Genomic DNA, 19,875 nt, shown 5'->3' on the forward strand with positions numbered 1-19,875 from the left:
CCTTTTACCTCGTCGACTAACACGTCGGCCATTTATGGGGGTCAAAATTTTGACTCCCATAAATGGCCGACCATGTTAGTTTGCACAGTAGAAGGAAAACCACGCAATTTCGAGGCAAACTTGTGTGGATCATTGTATTCTACTTTTAAAACATCTTTCCAACCATATGCATTTTATAAAAAACGGTTACAAACGCTTTTGTTTTGACCAACTCGTCCGATCCAAGGCAACGTGTTCCTTTAAAGTAAATATTCTACTGATGCTCTGAGGGGAGAATTGTAGGGGAAAATGGCACTCTGTGTGTTTCATTGATTTACATGTGTAATCACCATGGACCGCTCCGGTAACTGCTACTGATCTCCATCGTTAATGCATAGGCACGGCAGATCAAGTGCATGCACTTGGGACATTTTTGTCTCCTTTTATGTTTCACCTCTTGGAGGAATGTGTATTTAGGGCAAGCATTCAATGCTCCTGAATGTTTCAAGCTCTTTCTGTGTGGAACATAAATGAGAACAAATGGTTTTCCATTTCAGGAAAAGTGAAATTTCATTTGTTTTTAAATCCTGACTTCCATTTCAAGGTAGAAAACATATTGTGACATTTGTTTTGAATGTCAAAATACAATGTGCTTTCAAACTTGTTTAAAAATTTCTCCTTTTTTGTTATTTAATTTTTTCGAAATTACTGGGCACCTTTGAAAGACAGTGTTTCACTGCAAGGTTCCCCAGGTAAACAAACAAATAAATAAACAAATAAATAAATATCTATTAAAGTCCATGAGATGCTAGACCAGCTTTCATTGTGTGTAGTTTCGAATACTGCTTTAACCCAATAGTTCTAATATTGCATTTTACTTTCAAGATGTGCCTTAGTGTATACATGATGTAACTGTAACCAATACTAAACAAAAGCTGAGATACTACATTTCACACAATCGTGACCAATCCGATCATGGTTGACTTTTTGACGCATTGGATATTTTGCTTGCCATCAACAACATCCCAATTTTTAGTGGTGAACCCTTAAATCTCTGTCACACTGGGTAATAACACAAATTATGTTTGACATTTTTTTTTTGATTTCTCCAGTCAAATTCAAAAATATTTTCCCCATTATGTTTTGCAGCCTCTGTGAATTCTAGCCTTTTTGCTATTAAAGAAAATCAATAGCCCTGTGTTTATTTGACACAATTATACTGCCTGTGTACACTTGCCAGTTTGTGTGTCAATTTGTCTTGCACTTTGCTTGCAGTTGACAGAGGAATTGTCTAGAGTGATTCAAGGCGCTTTACTCAAGGATAATCTTAAGTCATTTGTAGTGGATTTTGGTTAGTTGTAAGTAGATTTCCTGTCAGGAATTTTATAAGGTTGTACTCAAAGAGCTTTTTTTTACCCTGATAAGTCTATTTTAATGTTTTTGTGGTGTGCCATGCAACTATGCATTTTGGCGACAAAGAGAGTTTTTAATGACTGGGCTCACTTGATTTCTTACTTGACTTTTTGTCTGCATTCACCATTTCTTAATTTGATTGTAAAGAAACATCAAGGTCATCATATAGATGCACCTTTGTTTGCATTATTATAGAGGTTCAAGAGCTGAAAATGTCTGAACAATTCAAGCACTTTTTAATGAAATAATATTTAGAACCAGCAAAAATAAGAGCTGGTTATTTGTCATTTTTTAATTGCATTTTCTGACTAGCACTATGTCTATATATAAGATGTGCATTTTAATAGCTGAGATGTTGATTAATCAATCCCTGAACGATTCATGCACTTTTGAGCAATCATGCCATTTTCTTATGTTTTTTTCCTTCCCTTGTTTTCAGAATTTAAATTTTGCATCTCTAAATGTAAATTCTATTTTGTGCATTATGGCTTTATATTTGCATTTTGACTGAGGCCATCAGAGAAAACCTCTCCTCATAAATAAAGCAGATAGAGGTCTGACATTTTCATAGGTCATACTTTACATAGAGCATTGTACTTGACTTCCAAGTGGAAAGTCATTAAAATTATTGGACCGCTTCTAAAAAGGAGATGGTAGACACTGGTAGTAAAAAATAATATAATTAATTTGCATTACACCATGTGTAAATCTCTTTTGAGTAGTGGTGGTTCTGAGAAGAATGTTTGTATCACTTTTTACAATTTTTTAAATTTATTTTATGTTATTCTATTCATCAAAGCAGTGACAATTTATATAAAAGATAGCTTGTTAAACACTTTGGAGTAGTGGAGATACTTCTCAGAACCGCCACTGCTCAAATAACACACGGTGCTACTGCAAAACCTCACCTGTTTATACTCACACCATGCTAATATTAAAATCCTACTCAATTGCATTTTTGCTATTTTAAAACTCCAAAATCAGATTAAAACATGCTAAAGAGCATATTTATGGAAAACTTTGGTGTTTGAGTGTGAAAAGCTTGCAAAATGGAGGCAAGATCTCACCCAGGACTTATACACTATAAACAGGATGCCCAGACTGAAACATTCGCTTCAAACACATGTCAATGATTTGAAACCTTTGATGACTATCCATCGCAGACCACTCCTGCTGAGGTTGTGAAGTGAATGGAGGAAATTACCTTCAGCATTGCTTAAGTTGGAAAAGTCAAATGTTACCTTTATCATTTTTTCCATTTAACTCTTATCCGCTCCTGTGATCCCACTCACTGCTGCCCATCTTTAAAAAAAATCAATATTTAGTGGGGGTGTATTTCTCACCAAAGTGTTCACAAACTCCAGTTGGAAAAAAATGAACTGAGTTCTGATTTAAATTATAATATTGAAACTTAGCCATTACTTTTGAACTTAAAGACAAAATATTTACTGCACAAATAGAGCAGGAACGCATTTACATGATTGATGGATTACTAATTGTTTGTCAACAATTCTGAAGAAGCACAAATTGCATTAATTCTGTACATGTTGAAGTCTCATATTTTTCCCCAAGATCATTTTGAAAGCTCAGCTAACATGTGACCTTTCTCACTTTTGTTTTCATGTTTCTATAGCGAGGACGATATTATTGGAAAAGTGTCATTGGACAAAGAGATTCTGCAGAATTGTCCCAGAGGCAAGTGTTTCAAATTACATTTTTATATGTAAATATTTGTAAATGTCATCTGCAAATGCAATGCAGATATGTTTTAAGCAATTATTGTATTGCGTACATGTATAGTTTCTACTTCTTCTTTGATTGTCAGATGCTGTCCCCAAGCACAGGTATCTGTTTTGTTCAATTACGGTACAGCAAATTTCAAGGGTTTTGTTGTCAGATGTTTTGCAAAGACGAGTTTCTGTGAACAGTTGTGGTCAATTGTGTGGTGTTTTTCTTTTTGTTAATGTCAGATGTAGCCTGCAAAATACAATATCTGAACAAGCAAAATGTTGTATAGATAAGTTGTTTTTTCTGTAAATATTTTTCAAGCTGTTTTTGTTTGTTTGAATGGACAGATGGACTAGTGGGAAGTACGCATTATTCACGAGCAGCAGTAGTAGGAAAACATTATTGTCCTCTGTACTTTTATTATATATGTTGAACCTCCTGTTATGTAGTTGTTGATACTGTGTGAGGTGGGTGTATGTGGATAACAAATGTCCTTTTCTGTTGGTTACCAGCTCAAACTTCTGCACATGGTATGAACAAAAATCAATGGTTGTTCATTTTCCTTGAATTGCATACTGTATACATACATGTATAGGTATATTTTAAAACAAATACTAACTATATGACACTACTGCCTCTAGCTACCGGGCAATCTCAGTCGTCTAGTTGGTAAGACACTCTAGAATTACAAAGGTCATGGGTTCTAATCCCACCCGAGTAATATGCTTGTGATTTGTCCATACCTCAGGAAAGAACTAAGTATACAATGTACACAGTGCTAATACACATCAGTGTATGGGTAAAAACCAAAATAAATATAAGATACAAGCAAAAGTAATGACATAATAGACTGAGGGAAGACTTGGATGGATTTGCTCAGCAAAAGAACTTGATTAGTTTTAGTCATCAGAGACTGAAACTGTATGGAGGCAAAAGGTTAGACAAAAACCTTGCCCTTTGCAGCAGACCATACTCAGAAGTCGTTTACATCCGATGGATGTAGAGAGCAGTTTGATCAGGATTTTATTTGTTAGTGTTTGAGATTACAGTGAGTGGAATTTGAGTTGCTCATAATTGAGTTCTTGAAGATTGGTTGGACAAATTAGTCCAATTTAAATGTGATAAAGCTTGTCATTTCTAAGCACCTTTGAGCACCTGCATTAGCTTTTACTGGCGCTACCAGACATCGTTTTTACGGTTGTTATTGTCGTAATTATTTTATGAAGGGCAAGGCTGCTTAGTTTTTCTTTATATCCCAGTCCACTCATTCTCAAGAAAAAGCAACATGCAACCAGGTGCAAGTGTATTTTACAGGTTGGCAGAAAAATTATGTGGCCATTTTGCGCATAACCATGGATTGTGACGTCATATTTTTTATGTGCAGTAAGCACCAGAAGATTAGTAGGTCTATGCCTTTTCGTGTACTTAAGGTTAGCAGAGCTATGAAATGGAAATCACACAGTAAGCATAAAATCAGACTTTAAGTAGCTCTATGAAATTGGGTCCAAGTGGTTATTAGTGGGGATGTCAGTACATAAATCATTTGCACACTATGATTGTGCTTATGTGAGTGTCTTGCAGATGGTACCATTTTAAAGAAAAAAACGTAACTACAGATTTTTCTCAATAACATCTTTTCTGTCATTACCTAAAACACTACTATCATACTTTAAAAGCATAACAAAATGAAGGAGTATCTAAAAGAGACCCTTTCTCCAAGATGAGGTCTTGATTTCTTCACAAAGAGCTAAGATTGATCTTGAAAGTGCAAATCGATTGATCTTGAAAGTGCAAATCAATCTTGATTGCTAGGCAAAGTGTAATGTCACACACTATGGTAGTATTGACAACTCGTCTTAAGATTTATATCTTAGTGCTTTGTGAAGTTGAGCCTATAGCATTTGACCAATGCACACAGTAGCTGCAAGTGTGCTCCCTGATTTCACAATTCCACTGTTGCTTTATTCCGATTATTACGTGTAACTGAAGATTAGCGATTGCTTTGGCCAGAACAATAAAAGCTCAAAATGCGTTTTTGGAAAAAAGCATCTCAAGGACAGAAATGAAACTTAAATTTTTGATTTTCAAATTTAAGTTATTGATCAGAAACTGTTGCGAGTTACATGTTTGAATACCATGCAAGCAAGGGGTTAAAGTCTTGAATAATATAATGAACGCCAAGTCAATGCTTAAAAATTTGGCCACCATCTACTACGCTCACAGCTACCTGTAAATGAACAAACAATGATGAAATCCAGAGCACCTTTACTCATGCTAGGATTGTTACTATGGGTGATTAACTTACAAGTGCCCTTGGCTACTGCGCTAACTAGATTTTAGGGAGGTGGGAGAGGGATTTACGCAGTGAACGTTACGTACCAGGAGCTGTAAAGCTGTAATCTGTAAAGAACTATTCCCTAATGGTGTGTACACTAATGTCAGTGCACTTTGCTGCTCCTGTTGCCCGGCTAATCATGTTTTTTAACTCAAGACATTTTCTCTTTTTTATTTTTTGTCCTCAATTCCCAATTATTGTGGTACGAGAAAACTCTGGTGAGACGCAGTAAATATATTCCTTGCGACTAGACAGGATTTTAAAAAACTGCGTGGGTGGGAGTGATGGTTAGGGATTCTGAACATAAATGGTGCAAAGTTGCTAATTCTCTATCTACTCAATGTGAAGGAGAGAACATTCACTCACAGTGGAAAAATTGTACTCTAGTTTAACTCACTTCTGTGGAAAAATTATAATGACACACATAATGATTTTCCAAAGCCGTTCTTCCTGTTGGGCAGGTGTTCCTTCAAAGATATTTACTCTTCTGGTTCTGGAAAAGAGGAAGAAAATTTCCTCAAACCTTTGATCAAAATTAAAGAGATGTTGGAAGTCTATGCAAACACTTATTTGGAAGTGTCATTGTTATTTATAGAAAAAATAGTTAATTCCCAACATCCAAATTGAAATAAACACACAATGCTACCAAATAGTTAAAATTTCAGCAAATAGGCTACAGTGGTCACATTTCTGAAAATGTGCAGCAGTATTTATTTTACTATTTACTACTCGTCTAATTTGGTTATTTGTGTTGTGCTTTTGTTTTATTTTTGTTATGGTTCACATGTAATTGTATCCTTGGACAAAATGTTGTGCTATTATTATAGATGCTTTACTAGTAATTGTACAAGTGCTCTTGTGTTCTGCTCATGTAAATCAAATTACATTTTGCAACACCTGGAGACTAAACTAGTATGTAACCATATGCTGCCTTCCTAGAATGTGAACACCCAATGATATGGAAGTTCCCAGAATTGTTACAGGATGCTGTTGTTTCTAAGGGGTAGATTGGAAGTAATACACGCTTCCAAAGCGTCATTGCAGAATCCAGATTATCTTATGTGCACCCTACCTAGGGAAAAATTTAAGGCCTACAGAAAAATCAAATGCCTATAAAAATACAACAGAGAAAGTTCTCACGCACACAGACAAGAAGTTGTATTTTTTGTTTATTATAAAGGTTCTTTTTTTTGACTTTTGGTATTTCAAGGCTTACAGAAAACCTCAATACTTTGTAGTAAAATCCAGCGCTTATGAAATTGGTTCTCAGCGCCTTGGGCCTATATAAATCCCCTTCTGGATGAAGATTACCTTCTGAGGAAATTAAAAAAATTCAATAAACAAAAAATAAATAAAATTTATTAATTTTGGTTTTACCCATATAAATACGATGTTGTGTGTTAGCACTGTATACTCAGTACTTTCCCGAGCTCTGTGAAAAAAAGTACCAGTGCTAACACACATCGGTATATATGGGTAAAACCAAAATTAATATCCCTGATGCAAACTTCCATCTATTTAATAAAACTTCATCCAAATTTGCAATTTGTTAACAGACGCATGCATGTAAAGAATCATTTTTTATAAAATGTTTTATTTTGTATGTTGTTCATTTTATTGTCAAAATTGCATTTCAGCAATATTCCTCAGGCCCATCACCTGCTTGCATTTTATCATATTTACATTGTCAGTTTTAAGGTTAAAGGACCATCACCAAAACTGTATTCTAAATTATATTGTTATGCCCCAAGGCATGTACTTTTAAGTTGGGTTTGCCTGAACCTACTACAGTAACCCAACTTAGAAGGAATGTTTCCCCAGAAGAGTATACAGAGTGTCAATTTGATTAATTTACCACTTAAGGAATGATAAATTAATCATAGTACCAAAGTGGCAAAGTTTGTTGCCAATTTGAAATGCAGCTAAAATGTTGACACCTCAATAACATACATTGGTTAGTAAACATGTAGTGCATGTATCTTCATCCCTATGTTTTTTTTTGATCAATTTTTAAAGGGTAAGGGGTAGTGTTGTCGACACGATGGGCGGCGCTGGGCCGTCCTGCCCCAAACTCAAAATTTTTGCCCAGCACTCTGAGAAAAACACATTGTGCCACCCAGAACAGGGTTCCCCTATCAAAATACATTGTCTATTCTCCACTGTGCATTGATCTGAGACACAGCAATTAGTGATAAGGAGTATCTACATAAAAATGTACACATGTAATGTCAAAATGCCACTCAACTTATTGCAAGGCCCAATAACATGAATGGTTTTGAAACCTGGCATCATGCCTGAAGCTTGCACTTCAGCAATAATGGCCCTATAAATAAAGATTAATAGTTTTGTCGATCTGCTCACCCTTGGTGGACTTTAAAAAAAAATGATTTATAGCGCCCACTACTAAAACTAGTCTGGCTAAAACCTTGGTAAGGGGGTCCCATATGAGAGATTTCTAGAACTGATGGGAGGAGGTTGAACTGCTAATCAGAGTGAAGCATTGAGGCAAAAACAACAACATCAGAAAATATTGAGAAATCATACTCACAAATTCAGCAGGAGGGATCAAAGAGATTTGTTTTGTCCAGTGTGGATAATGTTCAGAGTCCTCGGAGATTCTCAAGAGACTCAAATGTTCCTAGAATTGTGCATGCTCTTTTGCTGATTCTGAAAGAAGTCTGTGGCTGAACTGGGTTGGATTTCACAAAGAGTTAAGACTAGTCTGATCTCGAGCTTAGGACTACATCTCCTACATGTAGGACTAGTCCTAACTTTTTGTAAAATAGACCCATGAACTGTTTAGGAAAGTTAGCAGGGACTTTTGAGAGAAATAAACGGTAAAACCTAAACAAAACCAGCTACCCTTAATACATAAAAACAACATATGAAACATATAAAAACATGAAACTTTCACAGGTTCTTTGTTTGGAGTTACATGTATCTATTCCTCTTTCAAAATACCAATGATGTACATTCCTTTCAACAAGCTTCTTGCTGTGCCAAGAACAAGGCTTTATATATATATTTCAGTATTTAAAACCATATACAGCTTTCAACAACAGAACTACACAAATGAAGCATTGCCTGTTGCCCTTACCCATCCACTGCACTTGATCTCGGATCATATCGCAAAGACGGCTAATATTTGCTGAAGGACACATGGTTGAGGATTATATCAGTAGCTAAGCTACTCTAAAATAAGGGCTGTAGAAATGACCTAAGTGTTGTGTGTTATTCAAGTGGAAACGTTTATCTTGGTGATTGATCCAAAAGAACGTCAAATCGTACAGGCATGTATCGTCTCAGCTGATCAGCTGATTTCTGCTGGTTTTTTTTTTTCACTGGTCTTTAAAAAACACTCACAAATAGTTCATCTGATATTGACCCTGATTAAGGACTTTTTAATTCAACTCGATGCTAATTTTGTCTTTTGATTTATGTATTAAAAATGAAAATGACCTTTCATCATTTAACACTTTCAATGGCAAAGTTAATACAATATGCATCAAAAAATCAGAATTCCAGATTTCGTACTTGAGAAATGCAAATTCAAATACAAAAATTTCTGCAAAGTGCATTGCTTGTATAATAAAATCTAATTATATAGAAAAAATAGTACAAAGTCTGTTTGGTGAATGGTAATAGAATGAAAATAATTTATGCTATGTCACCTTGTTTGCAAAATAGTGACCTTGTGCAGTCCTTGGGCGTTTCATAACAATTAGCAAGAGACACTGGTCATAAATGAGAGTTTTACTTTTATTATCAAAACAACCATGCCACAAATTTGAAGTTCATTTCCTGTCTCTATATTAATGACAAAGCATAAAGTGCAATCTCAAAAAAATAATGTAGGTGACGTTTGCTCATATTGAGCTGTTTACAAAGTGTATCTGCAAGTCCTGGCTCTGTGGTCCTTTTGTAAATAGGATACATGGTCTACAAACTTGTTGTCTTAGAGCCCCAAATAGTCAGCTGTGCTGGATGTGGTATACCCTTTAGAAAGGTTTCTGAAAGTAAAGAAGAGGACCGCTGGAAGAAAAATGAATGATGTAATGTTTTCAATTTCACTTAAATTTAAATGATCAAAAAACATCTATAATTAGTCCTGTACATAATATTTATCAACATGTAGAATTGATAAAAAGCAGCTTCAACGCTGATTTTTCAACTGTCTATGCTTTCAAAATAATTTCACTAGTTCTAGGAAGTGCCTGATTTTAGCGTTGGGTATTTGTGCCAATCTCTAGTGTTATAAAATGTGAAATTTAAGTTGAAATGTATGGCATTATTCACTGCATACTGTACATGTTTATTTATGACAATGTCTTTATTATTCACCATCTTCATTAAGTACTTTTAGCGCTTCTTTTTAGTGTAATCTGAGTGCATTCTCATTGTGAACTTCTTGCCGCCCACACACACATCCTGTGTAGTCTCTTGACTAAATTGTCCGATTGTCTATCCTCTAATAAACAGGAATAGAGAAATGGCTCCAACTTGTAAAGGTGGACAGAGACACAGAGGTTCAGGGGGAGATACACATAGAAGCTACAATCTCAGAGGTAGATGGAGGACACAAAATACTGAAGATACAACTACTAGAGGCACGGTAAGACATGACGTCAAACAAGACGCCCACTTAGAACAGTTGCTGTCTTTGTGCTGTTTGACTTGTTTACTCTTTTTTCTCCTGTGATTCTGTTCCAACAACACTTGACATTTGGCTCTATTGTATATCTGTCAAGCTTTGTGTCCAGATGTACATGTACTTGTAGCGCCCTCTGGACCTGAAATATTATTCAGCAGGATTGGTGATACATCTGCCAAGTGGAGGGTTGTGGCATTGTCTTTTGAAATATTTTGTTATAATTCAAAGTGACTTGTTTTGCAGATTAAACAGAACATGTACTGGGTAAACATGTATAATTCAATCAAGGGGCTGGGAAACAAATTATGTCTCCTGGTAAAAAATCAACACAAGAAAAATGTTAAACCACTTATTATCAGTCTTATTTACTCAAACTAGAGTTTGTAACTTTGCTTTTCTTTTTGGCAGAATTTGTGTAAATTCAACCACTTAGTTTACACATCATATCTTGTTTAAAAGACACATTAATAAACACCCATGCTTTTAAAAGGAGGATTACTTTTTCAAAAGCAAGAAAAGCAATCATTTTTTCCCCACCCAAGGTCCCATGGTCAAGTTCTGTATAGCATTGCCTTGGGCTAGCCCAGTTTTAATAACAAGAATTTCCCTTTTCACTCTATTCGATTAAAAAAACAATTTTGTTTTCTTTTCATAAGGGACTTGGCTGTCAAAGATAAGACAGGCTCTTCAGATCCTTTTGCAAGATTAACTTTTGCCGAGCAGAAATTTGACACACGGGTAAGGACACCCTTGAATTTCAATGTTATATTTTTTCTTCATATTTTGCTTGTTTTTATGTGTAAATTGCAAATTCCCATCACATAACTCATATAGTATGTGTTGCAAAATCCATTTTGAATTACATGTGTCTTAGATGATCAGTCCGTATGAGTGTTTGGGAATCCAGCCAGCGTACTTGAAGAGCTTTCTATATTTTTCTTATTTGCTGAAGATGATTTTAAAGTGACACTGCTTTTTTAAATATTTCCTCTTTTTAGACAACTTATGGGACAGCATGAAGAAACAGTGTCAGTTTTTTATTTGATTTTGGCTTTCAAGCAATACAATTTTTATAAAATGTCATGAAAAATAATTACAGTTTTAATGGGAGCTCCCAACAGCCATGAAAAATGGAAAACATTGACCCTTCAGGAATGGACTTCTTAAAGGCGCTGGACATGTTTGGTAATTGTCAAAGACCAGTTTTCTCACTTTGTGTACATCACAAAATGCATAAAATAAAAAATCTGGGAAAAGTTGGACTCAATTGGCTATTAAAGTTGCAAGAGAATAATGAAAGGAAAAAACACAAGTTTGTGTGCTTTCAGATGCCGAATAAAAGGCTTTATTTTATTAATTGAGTGAGAAATTAGCTCTTTCTCAAAAACTATGCTACTCCAGAGGGAGCCGTTTCTCACAATGTGTTATACTATCAACAGGTCTCCATTACTTGTTACCAAGTTAGTTTTTATGCTAAAAGTTAATTTAAGTAACTAAGAGTGTCCAGTGCCTTTCTAGCACTGTGAGTCAGAATGATTATTCTTATCTTTTCCTCTGTCCATTTATAGACAATCAAGAAGACCCGGTTCCCCAAATGGCAAGAGACATTTACTCTGACATTACCCGAGTCAACCGAGGGTGAAATTGTTGATATCACTGTGTGGGATTGGGACCGTGTCGGCAACGATGACTTCATGGGACGTGCTTCGGTCAACGTCTCTGAGCTCACTGCTGGGAAGACAATCAGGCAGTGGCTGAGACTCAATCCAAGGGAAGAGAAAGAGAGAGATTTGGAATCAAGGTACTAAGCACTTAACACTTCTTGAGGGTCCCCAAGGCTTTCTATTATCTTTACCTAATGGGATTCAGGGTGAAGAAATTGTTCTAAATGGGCAGGTACATGTACAATAGGGATGACAGAACCTTGTCTATGTACAGTACAATAAATCTCATTGCCTTTTGATCCACACCTTCTATAAAAATATACTTGATACCAAGTTTTCTCAACATTCCTATACACTGTGACTCCTAAAGTGTTGTATTACTAGCTATTATAACACCCCTTGCAAGTATTCTGCCTGCTCATTGGTTTAGAGCGCGTCACATGACATGTCTTAGTTTTGCTAGACGACGGCCGTGTGATAGTGCGTCGGTTTGCCATGCGCTAGTCCGAAGACTAGCACACGGCGCCGTGCGCTAGTCCGACAGACTAGCACACGGCGTGCAGTACCCAGACGTCCGTTGCGTGTACGAGGATGATAAATTAATAGTCTGTAACGCTTTCGGATTACACGACACTACATGCAACACAGTAAGTAAAAGTGTTTGCAATCTGTATTCGCGTCGTCCGTGGATTGTAGCATTCAGGTCTGTAACTTAATAATAATAGTACAGTATTTAGAAATGTTTGGGGTGTTATAAAACTAATATTGACTGCTTTTACTCGTGCAATGGTTAAAAACTATGACTCCCTCGGTGATCCCCGGAGCGTTCTATTTTCCCTCGGCTTCGCCTCGGGAAAATAGAACGCTCCGGGGATCACCTCGGGAGTCATAGTTTTAACCATAGCACTCGAAGCAGTCAATATTTGTATACTATCAAGTGATCATTGAACCTTTGCATATAAACTGTATTTAATCTCATTGAGTCCTAGTGCCTTTCTCAAACCTCTGCTTGCATGGGCTCTGGCTCAGGCTCCAGGCTCCGTGTGCTGATGTTTGTGTAATATGTGCTGCTCCAAAATGCAGGTTACGGCTGAGCTGCAGACACAGCGTGCGGAGCCTGAGGTTTGAGAAAGGCCCCTAGAAGAAAGATGACATCTGTTGTATGTAGACCATTCTCAGAATTAAAACTAACCTGTAAACAACTTCATCCCATTTAATGCTCGATATATTTCAGCTGTCGCAAGCTCTGCCTTCCCCTTGCCGTAGGCCTAACAATTGCTCTTATAATTTAGACTGTGACACCTTTGCTTCAGTTTTCATTCCCATCTTCTTTTTACAGTAAAAGTCTTGGTTCCATACGTGTACGTGCTCGCTACAGTGAAGAGAGGATCTTGCCATCCCAGTATTACCAACCGTTAGTTGACCTGCTGGTTGAGTCTGTACAGGATACAGTGGTAAGGAAACCAAATCCACCTGCTTATTACTAAGTTAAATGGCCCCCATCTTTCTGTTCTTTCGCTTGTACCCCTTTAATATACTGTGTAAGTCTTGTGTGTATTCGAATGCTGGATCTGTGAAAGTGTGGGATTCCATGTCAATAAATTCCCAACAAGGTTTGATTAAAATCAAACAATGAAAACAAAGATAATACCCTAAAACACCCTTTCAATTTATTTATAATTAAAGTGCTCATTGAGCAAAATGAAAACCATTGCCCTTTCAAAGCTGAAAATTAGGTCGTTTTACATTGGAACTTTAGAAGAAACGCTAGGGTCTCAGGTATCAGGAAGCACTTTTACAGGCAACAATGTGCTCTTCATGAATCTAGCCTGTTTTCTGTACATAGGAAGTTTTTGTGCTTACAGGCTTTTAAAATTGGGCCCTTTCACAGGCTATATGGTGCTGTGTCTCTAGTGCGTTTGAATACATCTATAAGATGCCTTTAAATCCAATACTCTATGCTTTGATAGATAGAGCTAAAATGTATCTTAAACCAGTGTATTGAATTTTAAGCCAATGAAATTCCATCAGTTTGTCTGGAACTACCGCCATGCTTCTTGCATGCAGTTGGTGGATTATGTCAACACTTGTGAGCTTGCACATATAATGCTGTGCAATCAGACACAGTAGTGCCATTTCACCCACTGGTTGTGTTTATGCACACAGTTTTGATTACATAAGATCCATTTCACTTTTAAGTACCTGTACCATACACCTCAAGTGGTATTGGATATTTTTCAAGTGTTATTCAGGATTATTCCATCGTATAAGCTTGACCTAGAAACCGAAACACTATTGAAATCTCATTGTGCAGTATTGTCATGTAATATAACAATCAGCAGAGAATAACCATTCCTAAACATTTCCTTTATTTGCAAATCCGAAAGCATATTGGGAAGGTTCACATTTTCTATTTGTGAAATCCGTTTAGTATTTTTTAATATTTTTAATACTTACACAGTAGGCCAACATGAAGCTTTATATCTGATAACTTGTGTGGAAAATACTAAAAAGAAATCAGTGGAAATGAGGAATTAATCTAAACACGTTTGTGCACTAACTTTCACAAAATTGAATGCTCCTGTTCATGGTTTTTGCTTTGTGACAAATGTCTTCAAATTCAAAGACAGGAAAACTTGTTAAGTCTCCCAAGGGTTCCTTGAGAGGATAGCGACAAAAGAGGTACTACAAGGGACTGAAATTGAGAAAATCTTAAGTTTGAGTGGGGGAGCTCCATTGGGGGTAACTTGACCTTACATGCAAAAGCGGAAAAGACATTTCAGTTTGAAGTATGGACGGTGTATAGCCCTTGTTCCTATTTATATCTACTCAAGCTTTCAATTCCAAGGCTGTGGCTGAAAACTGTGAAGGGGAAATCTCTGTTGTAATTTCCTGTAGAAACTCATATGCTGAAAAATAAATTAGTGGCCTGATGTCTCAACCCAAGCAGAATCTTTCTTGAAGGCTCATTTTAGCCTTTCAGAAATACTGGGGTCGAAATCTCAGCCTCACAAAGTGTTTGTTTTCATTTTTAGCATTGTTCCTTTTGGTTGGTAAGCAGTTTGCAAAAGCAAATACTATTTTTCAACTCATAAACATGTACTGAGAAGGGGACCCTGTTGCTTAAAAGAAGGACTATTTTCTGCTTAACAGCTTTGTTAAACTCGGCTTTGGGCTTTGTCTTTGGTAGTCTTGAATGACGGTTTTACCCTATATGACAAGTTACTCTTTAAACAAAAATCAAAATGGTACTTCTGTTCTCTTTTCCAACTAAATTTCTTTCCTCTTATTCAACAGTATCGCTCGACCCCTCTCACCATGCTCGAAGAGGTCATGACCCTTGACCGGTTAGAGATTGCCACAACATTGGATAAGATTTTCTTAGGTCAGGGGATGATCCTACCTTTCCTAGATGTTTTAATACAACAGGACCTTCAACAAACAAGTAAGTTGTATCAGAACTGTTTGCATTCTGTCAAAAACTTGCCTAAAACTCATTTCATCCTCCTGGTTCAAATAAATGCAAAGTAAATTGAATTGTTGCAACAAATTCAACTAATGCAATGTAATGCAATTTGGCCGGGAAATATTCCTGTTACATGTACTTTTTAAAACACTATTATTAATATTGTGAAGAATAAGCCTTTTGCATGGACTTCTCATACATTATATAAAAACGTACATCTTTCAAAAAGGGATTTATAAATCACAGGGAAGACATGCTATCTGCTCTTGATTTCATTTATTCTTTGCAAAATGTCCAATGTAAACTTATATTGTTATCTTTTTATATGTTGTGCTATCTTGTATGAGAAATGGTTTTATTATCATTGCATGGTGAATATCATGTATTTAATTCCTATTATATGCATTTCCTCCTCTGCATTACCCGTGTATTGATCTATTGCATTGTTTATTTAATGTCTAAATATATTTTGTAAATTTTCTTGCTAATGTGTATATTGATAATGTTTAGAAGTGTACATTTTATTTTGTACCATGAACAATCATGTTAACCTTTATGGTTAATGGGAAATTGTTTTATTGCAACTGCATTGTGAATATCATTTATTTCATTGATGTACATTTCCTCTTCTGCATTAATTATGTATGCATCTATTCATTGTTTTCATATACAAGTGTATTTTGTTGTTGTACCATTATGTATATTTTGCAATCTACTAAGATGTACATTTCCCCCTCTGCATTAATTATGTATGCATCTATTCATTGTTTTCATATACAAGTGTATTTTTTCGTTGTACCATTATTGTATATTTTGCAATCTTCTAAGTCATTTTCATTGTTGAACAAATGTATGTTTGAAATTGTGAATATATTCAAATATCATTGCATTATGAGTTGATGTTTTTGTGCTGGCAATCTTTTCATATTTTGTGATCTTTCATCAGATGATTTGTTTTCTCTTTGCAGGTTATAGAGTACTATGTCACATATTGCCTTCAAAAATGATATGACATTTAATATATATTGTGTTATTGCACAGACTACTGTGTACAATTTTAAATCAAACCTATACTTTTTCTATAGTAACTTTATTTGATTTTTAACTGTTTTTTTTTTTTGTTGGGGGGGGGGGTGAGAAGCAGTCTTAATGACGATTCCCCCACCCACCTCTTTTAAAGTTAAACCCATGTAAATGAAAAATCTGTCTCTATGAGTTTTGGTGGTTCTAAAAAAAAAATCTTATTAAAACCACCAGAACTATTAGAGAAATTTTGTATGTACTATACGTACACTGTGTTTTTTAACCAATCTAGTTTGTATCTCTGCCATACAAACTTTTAAATCCACCACTTTTTATTGAATCACATTTCACCCTTTTCCTTTTCAGCTGATATCAACACATTGTTCCGAGGTAATTCCTTGGCCACTAAGTGTTTTGATCAGTTCATGAAGTTAGTGGGTATGCCTTACCTCTTGGAGACCCTTCAGCCCATCGTGGATACCATCTTTGAAGAGAAGAAGCACGTAGAGCTGGATCCCTGTAAAGTTGGCAGCATCAGAAGGTATGTGGGGATCAGCTTTCTTCTTTCCCATCTCTGTTGAACATGGTTCAACTCCCACTTCGGACCGGAGACTTGCAAGTGGATTGGTGTTTTTGTCCTTACTTGATTCCATTTGCAGTTTCCTCCCACATGTAAAACTGAAGTATTAGAAGTATGAGGTATTTGGGGATCAGGTTTGCCTTTCTTGCCCGCCTCCCTCTCTGTTAACCCCAGTTTGACTCCCACCTCACTTTGGATGCTTGCAAGTGGACTGTCTTTTAGTCCTTGGCTGATCCAATTTAATGCAATTCAATGTGACGTTTATTCCATACTTGGGAAAGTAATTCAATATGAGAATTTATAGTCGGAGTTTAAATATTAACTGAACTTCCTTCTCATCTACTATTCGCAAACATTTTCAGGTGTCAAGTTAAAGTTCAAGGCTTATGTTAGGGTTCCTTGGTTTCATAAGATACAAGAATGGACCTTAACCTCTTTCTGCTCAGACATAATTGTTTTTCTTTTATCTTCAAAAAGCTCATAGCAACTTATTGAAGTTATTAAGTAGAAATCATAAAAACTAGCAAAATCAGTCGCAATTTCCTTGTGATATTAGCTACATTGAAGCAGTGTGTGGTTGAAAAAGGTACACTTTTGTTATTCTTGTAGGAGAGTAAGCATGAAGAACCGCTCTGAAGGTTACCTCCTTGAGCACAGCGCTTCAATACTGACAACCTACCTGGCTGCAATCGTTAACTGCATCTTGGAATCCATGGACCGTTGCCCACCAATCTTGAGGATGGCTCTCAAACAACTAAGACACAGGGTTGAGGAGAAATTTCCTGATAATGATACAGTAAGTGTCAGATGTTTATCAGTGAAGTTAGGATGGAGGTCTAAATGTGGATTTGGACCACAGGCCAGACACAGAAGGCAGGTTATCAAAAGTAAAAAATCAAGATCTTTGTCCTGAATCATGACTGAATGTCATGGCATTTTTTTACCTCAGAGTTCTATGCACATACAGCCCTTAAAATCAAAGGTCTACAGTGGTCAGTAAGTGCAGAAATGTATGGTAAGTAAACCCTCAAAAATGGGCCCAGGTGGGTAAAACAGAGCTACAACTGCATTGAATAAAATTGTTAAAAACATAGCAATTGTAATGGAATCTTTGTTTATTATATAATTGTCGCATCTTTATTACTATGGCTGGATAAACACCTACTTCTTTACAAATGGAGTGTTTGGATTCCCCCTCCACTGTTTAAACTCGGAGCAGGCATCAGGTTAGCCCAGACTCTGTTTTAACAAAGAACAACCCACCTATTGATTTATTTCAGGATTGCAAATATGTTTGTCTGAGTGGATTTCTCTTCCTACGGTTCTTTGCTCCAGCAATCCTTTCACCTAAGCTGTTCTTCCTTAGGGATCATCATCCCGATAAGTATGTTGGCCGGACATTGACACTTCTCGCTAAGGTAAACAAGTTCTTTGAAAAAAGTTTTGTTTGTGGGTCTTGAACAAAAGCAGGTCTATTCTTGTAAGGGCAAAGCAGTTTTCTTTGATAAAGGTGATGATGAGAGTAATGTAACTTGGTAGTGGAACATTTGGAATGCAGTGCAATTAAATCAAGCTTCAAATTGATAATTGTTCAGCCTCTAAGTAGTTTTGCATAAGCATATTTTTGCTGAAAATATAAGTTTATATCATGAATGTTGCCATTTTCTTCTTATTACGCCTGGAATGAGTTATATAACTGACCTGAGCCTAAGTGCCTGAGGTGCTACTCTTTTTTCGGATTTCAATGGTGGTATCTCTGGATATACTTGATGACAGGGATGACACCAAATGTTCTTTTTGATTTCTTGTTTTAGTGAGATAGTGTTTATTATGAAACAAATGTGAGGGCTATCCTATAAAACTGAAAGTAAGCAGGGGTTTTGGCTCGGAAAATACTGGTGTACAAACGATATTGATGAGTATTTAATTCAGATTGTTGTTTACATTATAACAGGCAATCCAGACCATTGGTAACCTTGGTATGAAGATTGGTAAAGAGCACTGGATGCAGCCACTGGGTCCTCTCATCCAAGACAGTGTGGTTCGTATCAAGGACTTCCTTGACACCCTTCTTGATATTGACGAGACGGAGAGTAAGTCTTTCTCCAATCATTGGCCAATTTCATAGTGCTGCTTACGCAGAAAACTTGCTTAACAATTTCCTGCTTAGCAGAAATGAGCAGGATACCAATGACAAATTGTACATGTGACATGGTATTTTGGGAGGTAACCTGAAGCTGGTAAGCATCATAATGCTATGCTTAGCTACTTTTTGTGCTTAAGCAGCTATATGAAATTGGGCCCTGCATGCTCAACCCAATCTGGTCATATTTTGTTGACATCTTTCATTGAAATACACTGTACATACAATACGTACATTGAATACATGCTACCAAAAGTCATAGCAATTAATTTTGTTACCATCAAATCATAATGAACCCCAGAGGCTTGGATGAAAAACCAATGAGATTTTGTATCATAATTTTTGTTGTTTCTACCATTCTTTTGCTTTACCATATCATAGGCTATAATTAATACCTGATTGGTTTGTCTTCATCCAAGGAGTTATCAGTATTTCTAGCAGTAATTGAAAGCAACTGTGATATGACCAACAATGAACTCCCAATTGTTTATTTTTTAATTTGGCCACTACCTCATCTTTGAATCAAGGAAAATTTACCCTTTTTCATCTTCTGGCCAGTCTTCATGACCACAGTCAAGCATGTTATACGTTTTGTATATTGTATGTGAAATATTTGAACTTTTTGTTTAGAGAGTATTTTTGTAACATGGCTTGCCTGTTTTCATGACAGTTATTAGAAACTGATTGGTTTTGTGTGCAATCTGCTGCATGATTGTATGACTTCTTTTTATCAAGCATGAAGTGTGTTTTGTACTATAAAAAGTAGTATATTTATTTTTATATAAAGTACTGAGTACAGTGAAATTGATAATGTCATTTTTTAAATGTATTAAAAGGCAGGTACAACTTTGGTTTTGAAACGATGGCATTACTTCATTTTGTGACCATTTTAA

At 36.1% G+C, this 19,875-nt stretch overlaps 1 protein-coding gene across 2 annotated transcripts in view; it reads left to right on the forward strand.

Annotated features, from left to right (window-relative positions):
* LOC139938331 (rasGAP-activating-like protein 1) overlaps positions 1-19,875 on the forward strand; it is a 46,159-nt gene that overhangs the window by 15,255 nt on the left and 11,029 nt on the right. For both annotated transcript variants that reach the window (XM_071933782.1, XM_071933784.1), the window contains exons 4-13: positions 3,026-3,087; positions 9,935-10,067; positions 10,763-10,844; positions 11,675-11,907; positions 13,110-13,224; positions 15,068-15,215; positions 16,626-16,800; positions 17,449-17,635; positions 18,120-18,257; positions 18,794-18,932. In XM_071933782.1, the coding sequence (XP_071789883.1) occupies positions 3,026-3,087; positions 9,935-10,067; positions 10,763-10,844; positions 11,675-11,907; positions 13,110-13,224; positions 15,068-15,215; positions 16,626-16,800; positions 17,449-17,635; positions 18,120-18,257; positions 18,794-18,932 (1,412 nt within the window). The remainder of the gene's footprint in view (positions 1-3,025; positions 3,088-9,934; positions 10,068-10,762; positions 10,845-11,674; positions 11,908-13,109; positions 13,225-15,067; positions 15,216-16,625; positions 16,801-17,448; positions 17,636-18,119; positions 18,258-18,793; positions 18,933-19,875) is intronic.

This window comes from Asterias amurensis, chromosome 6 (assembly GCF_032118995.1).
Source record: "Asterias amurensis chromosome 6, ASM3211899v1".
Taxonomy (NCBI): domain Eukaryota; kingdom Metazoa; phylum Echinodermata; class Asteroidea; order Forcipulatida; family Asteriidae; genus Asterias; species Asterias amurensis.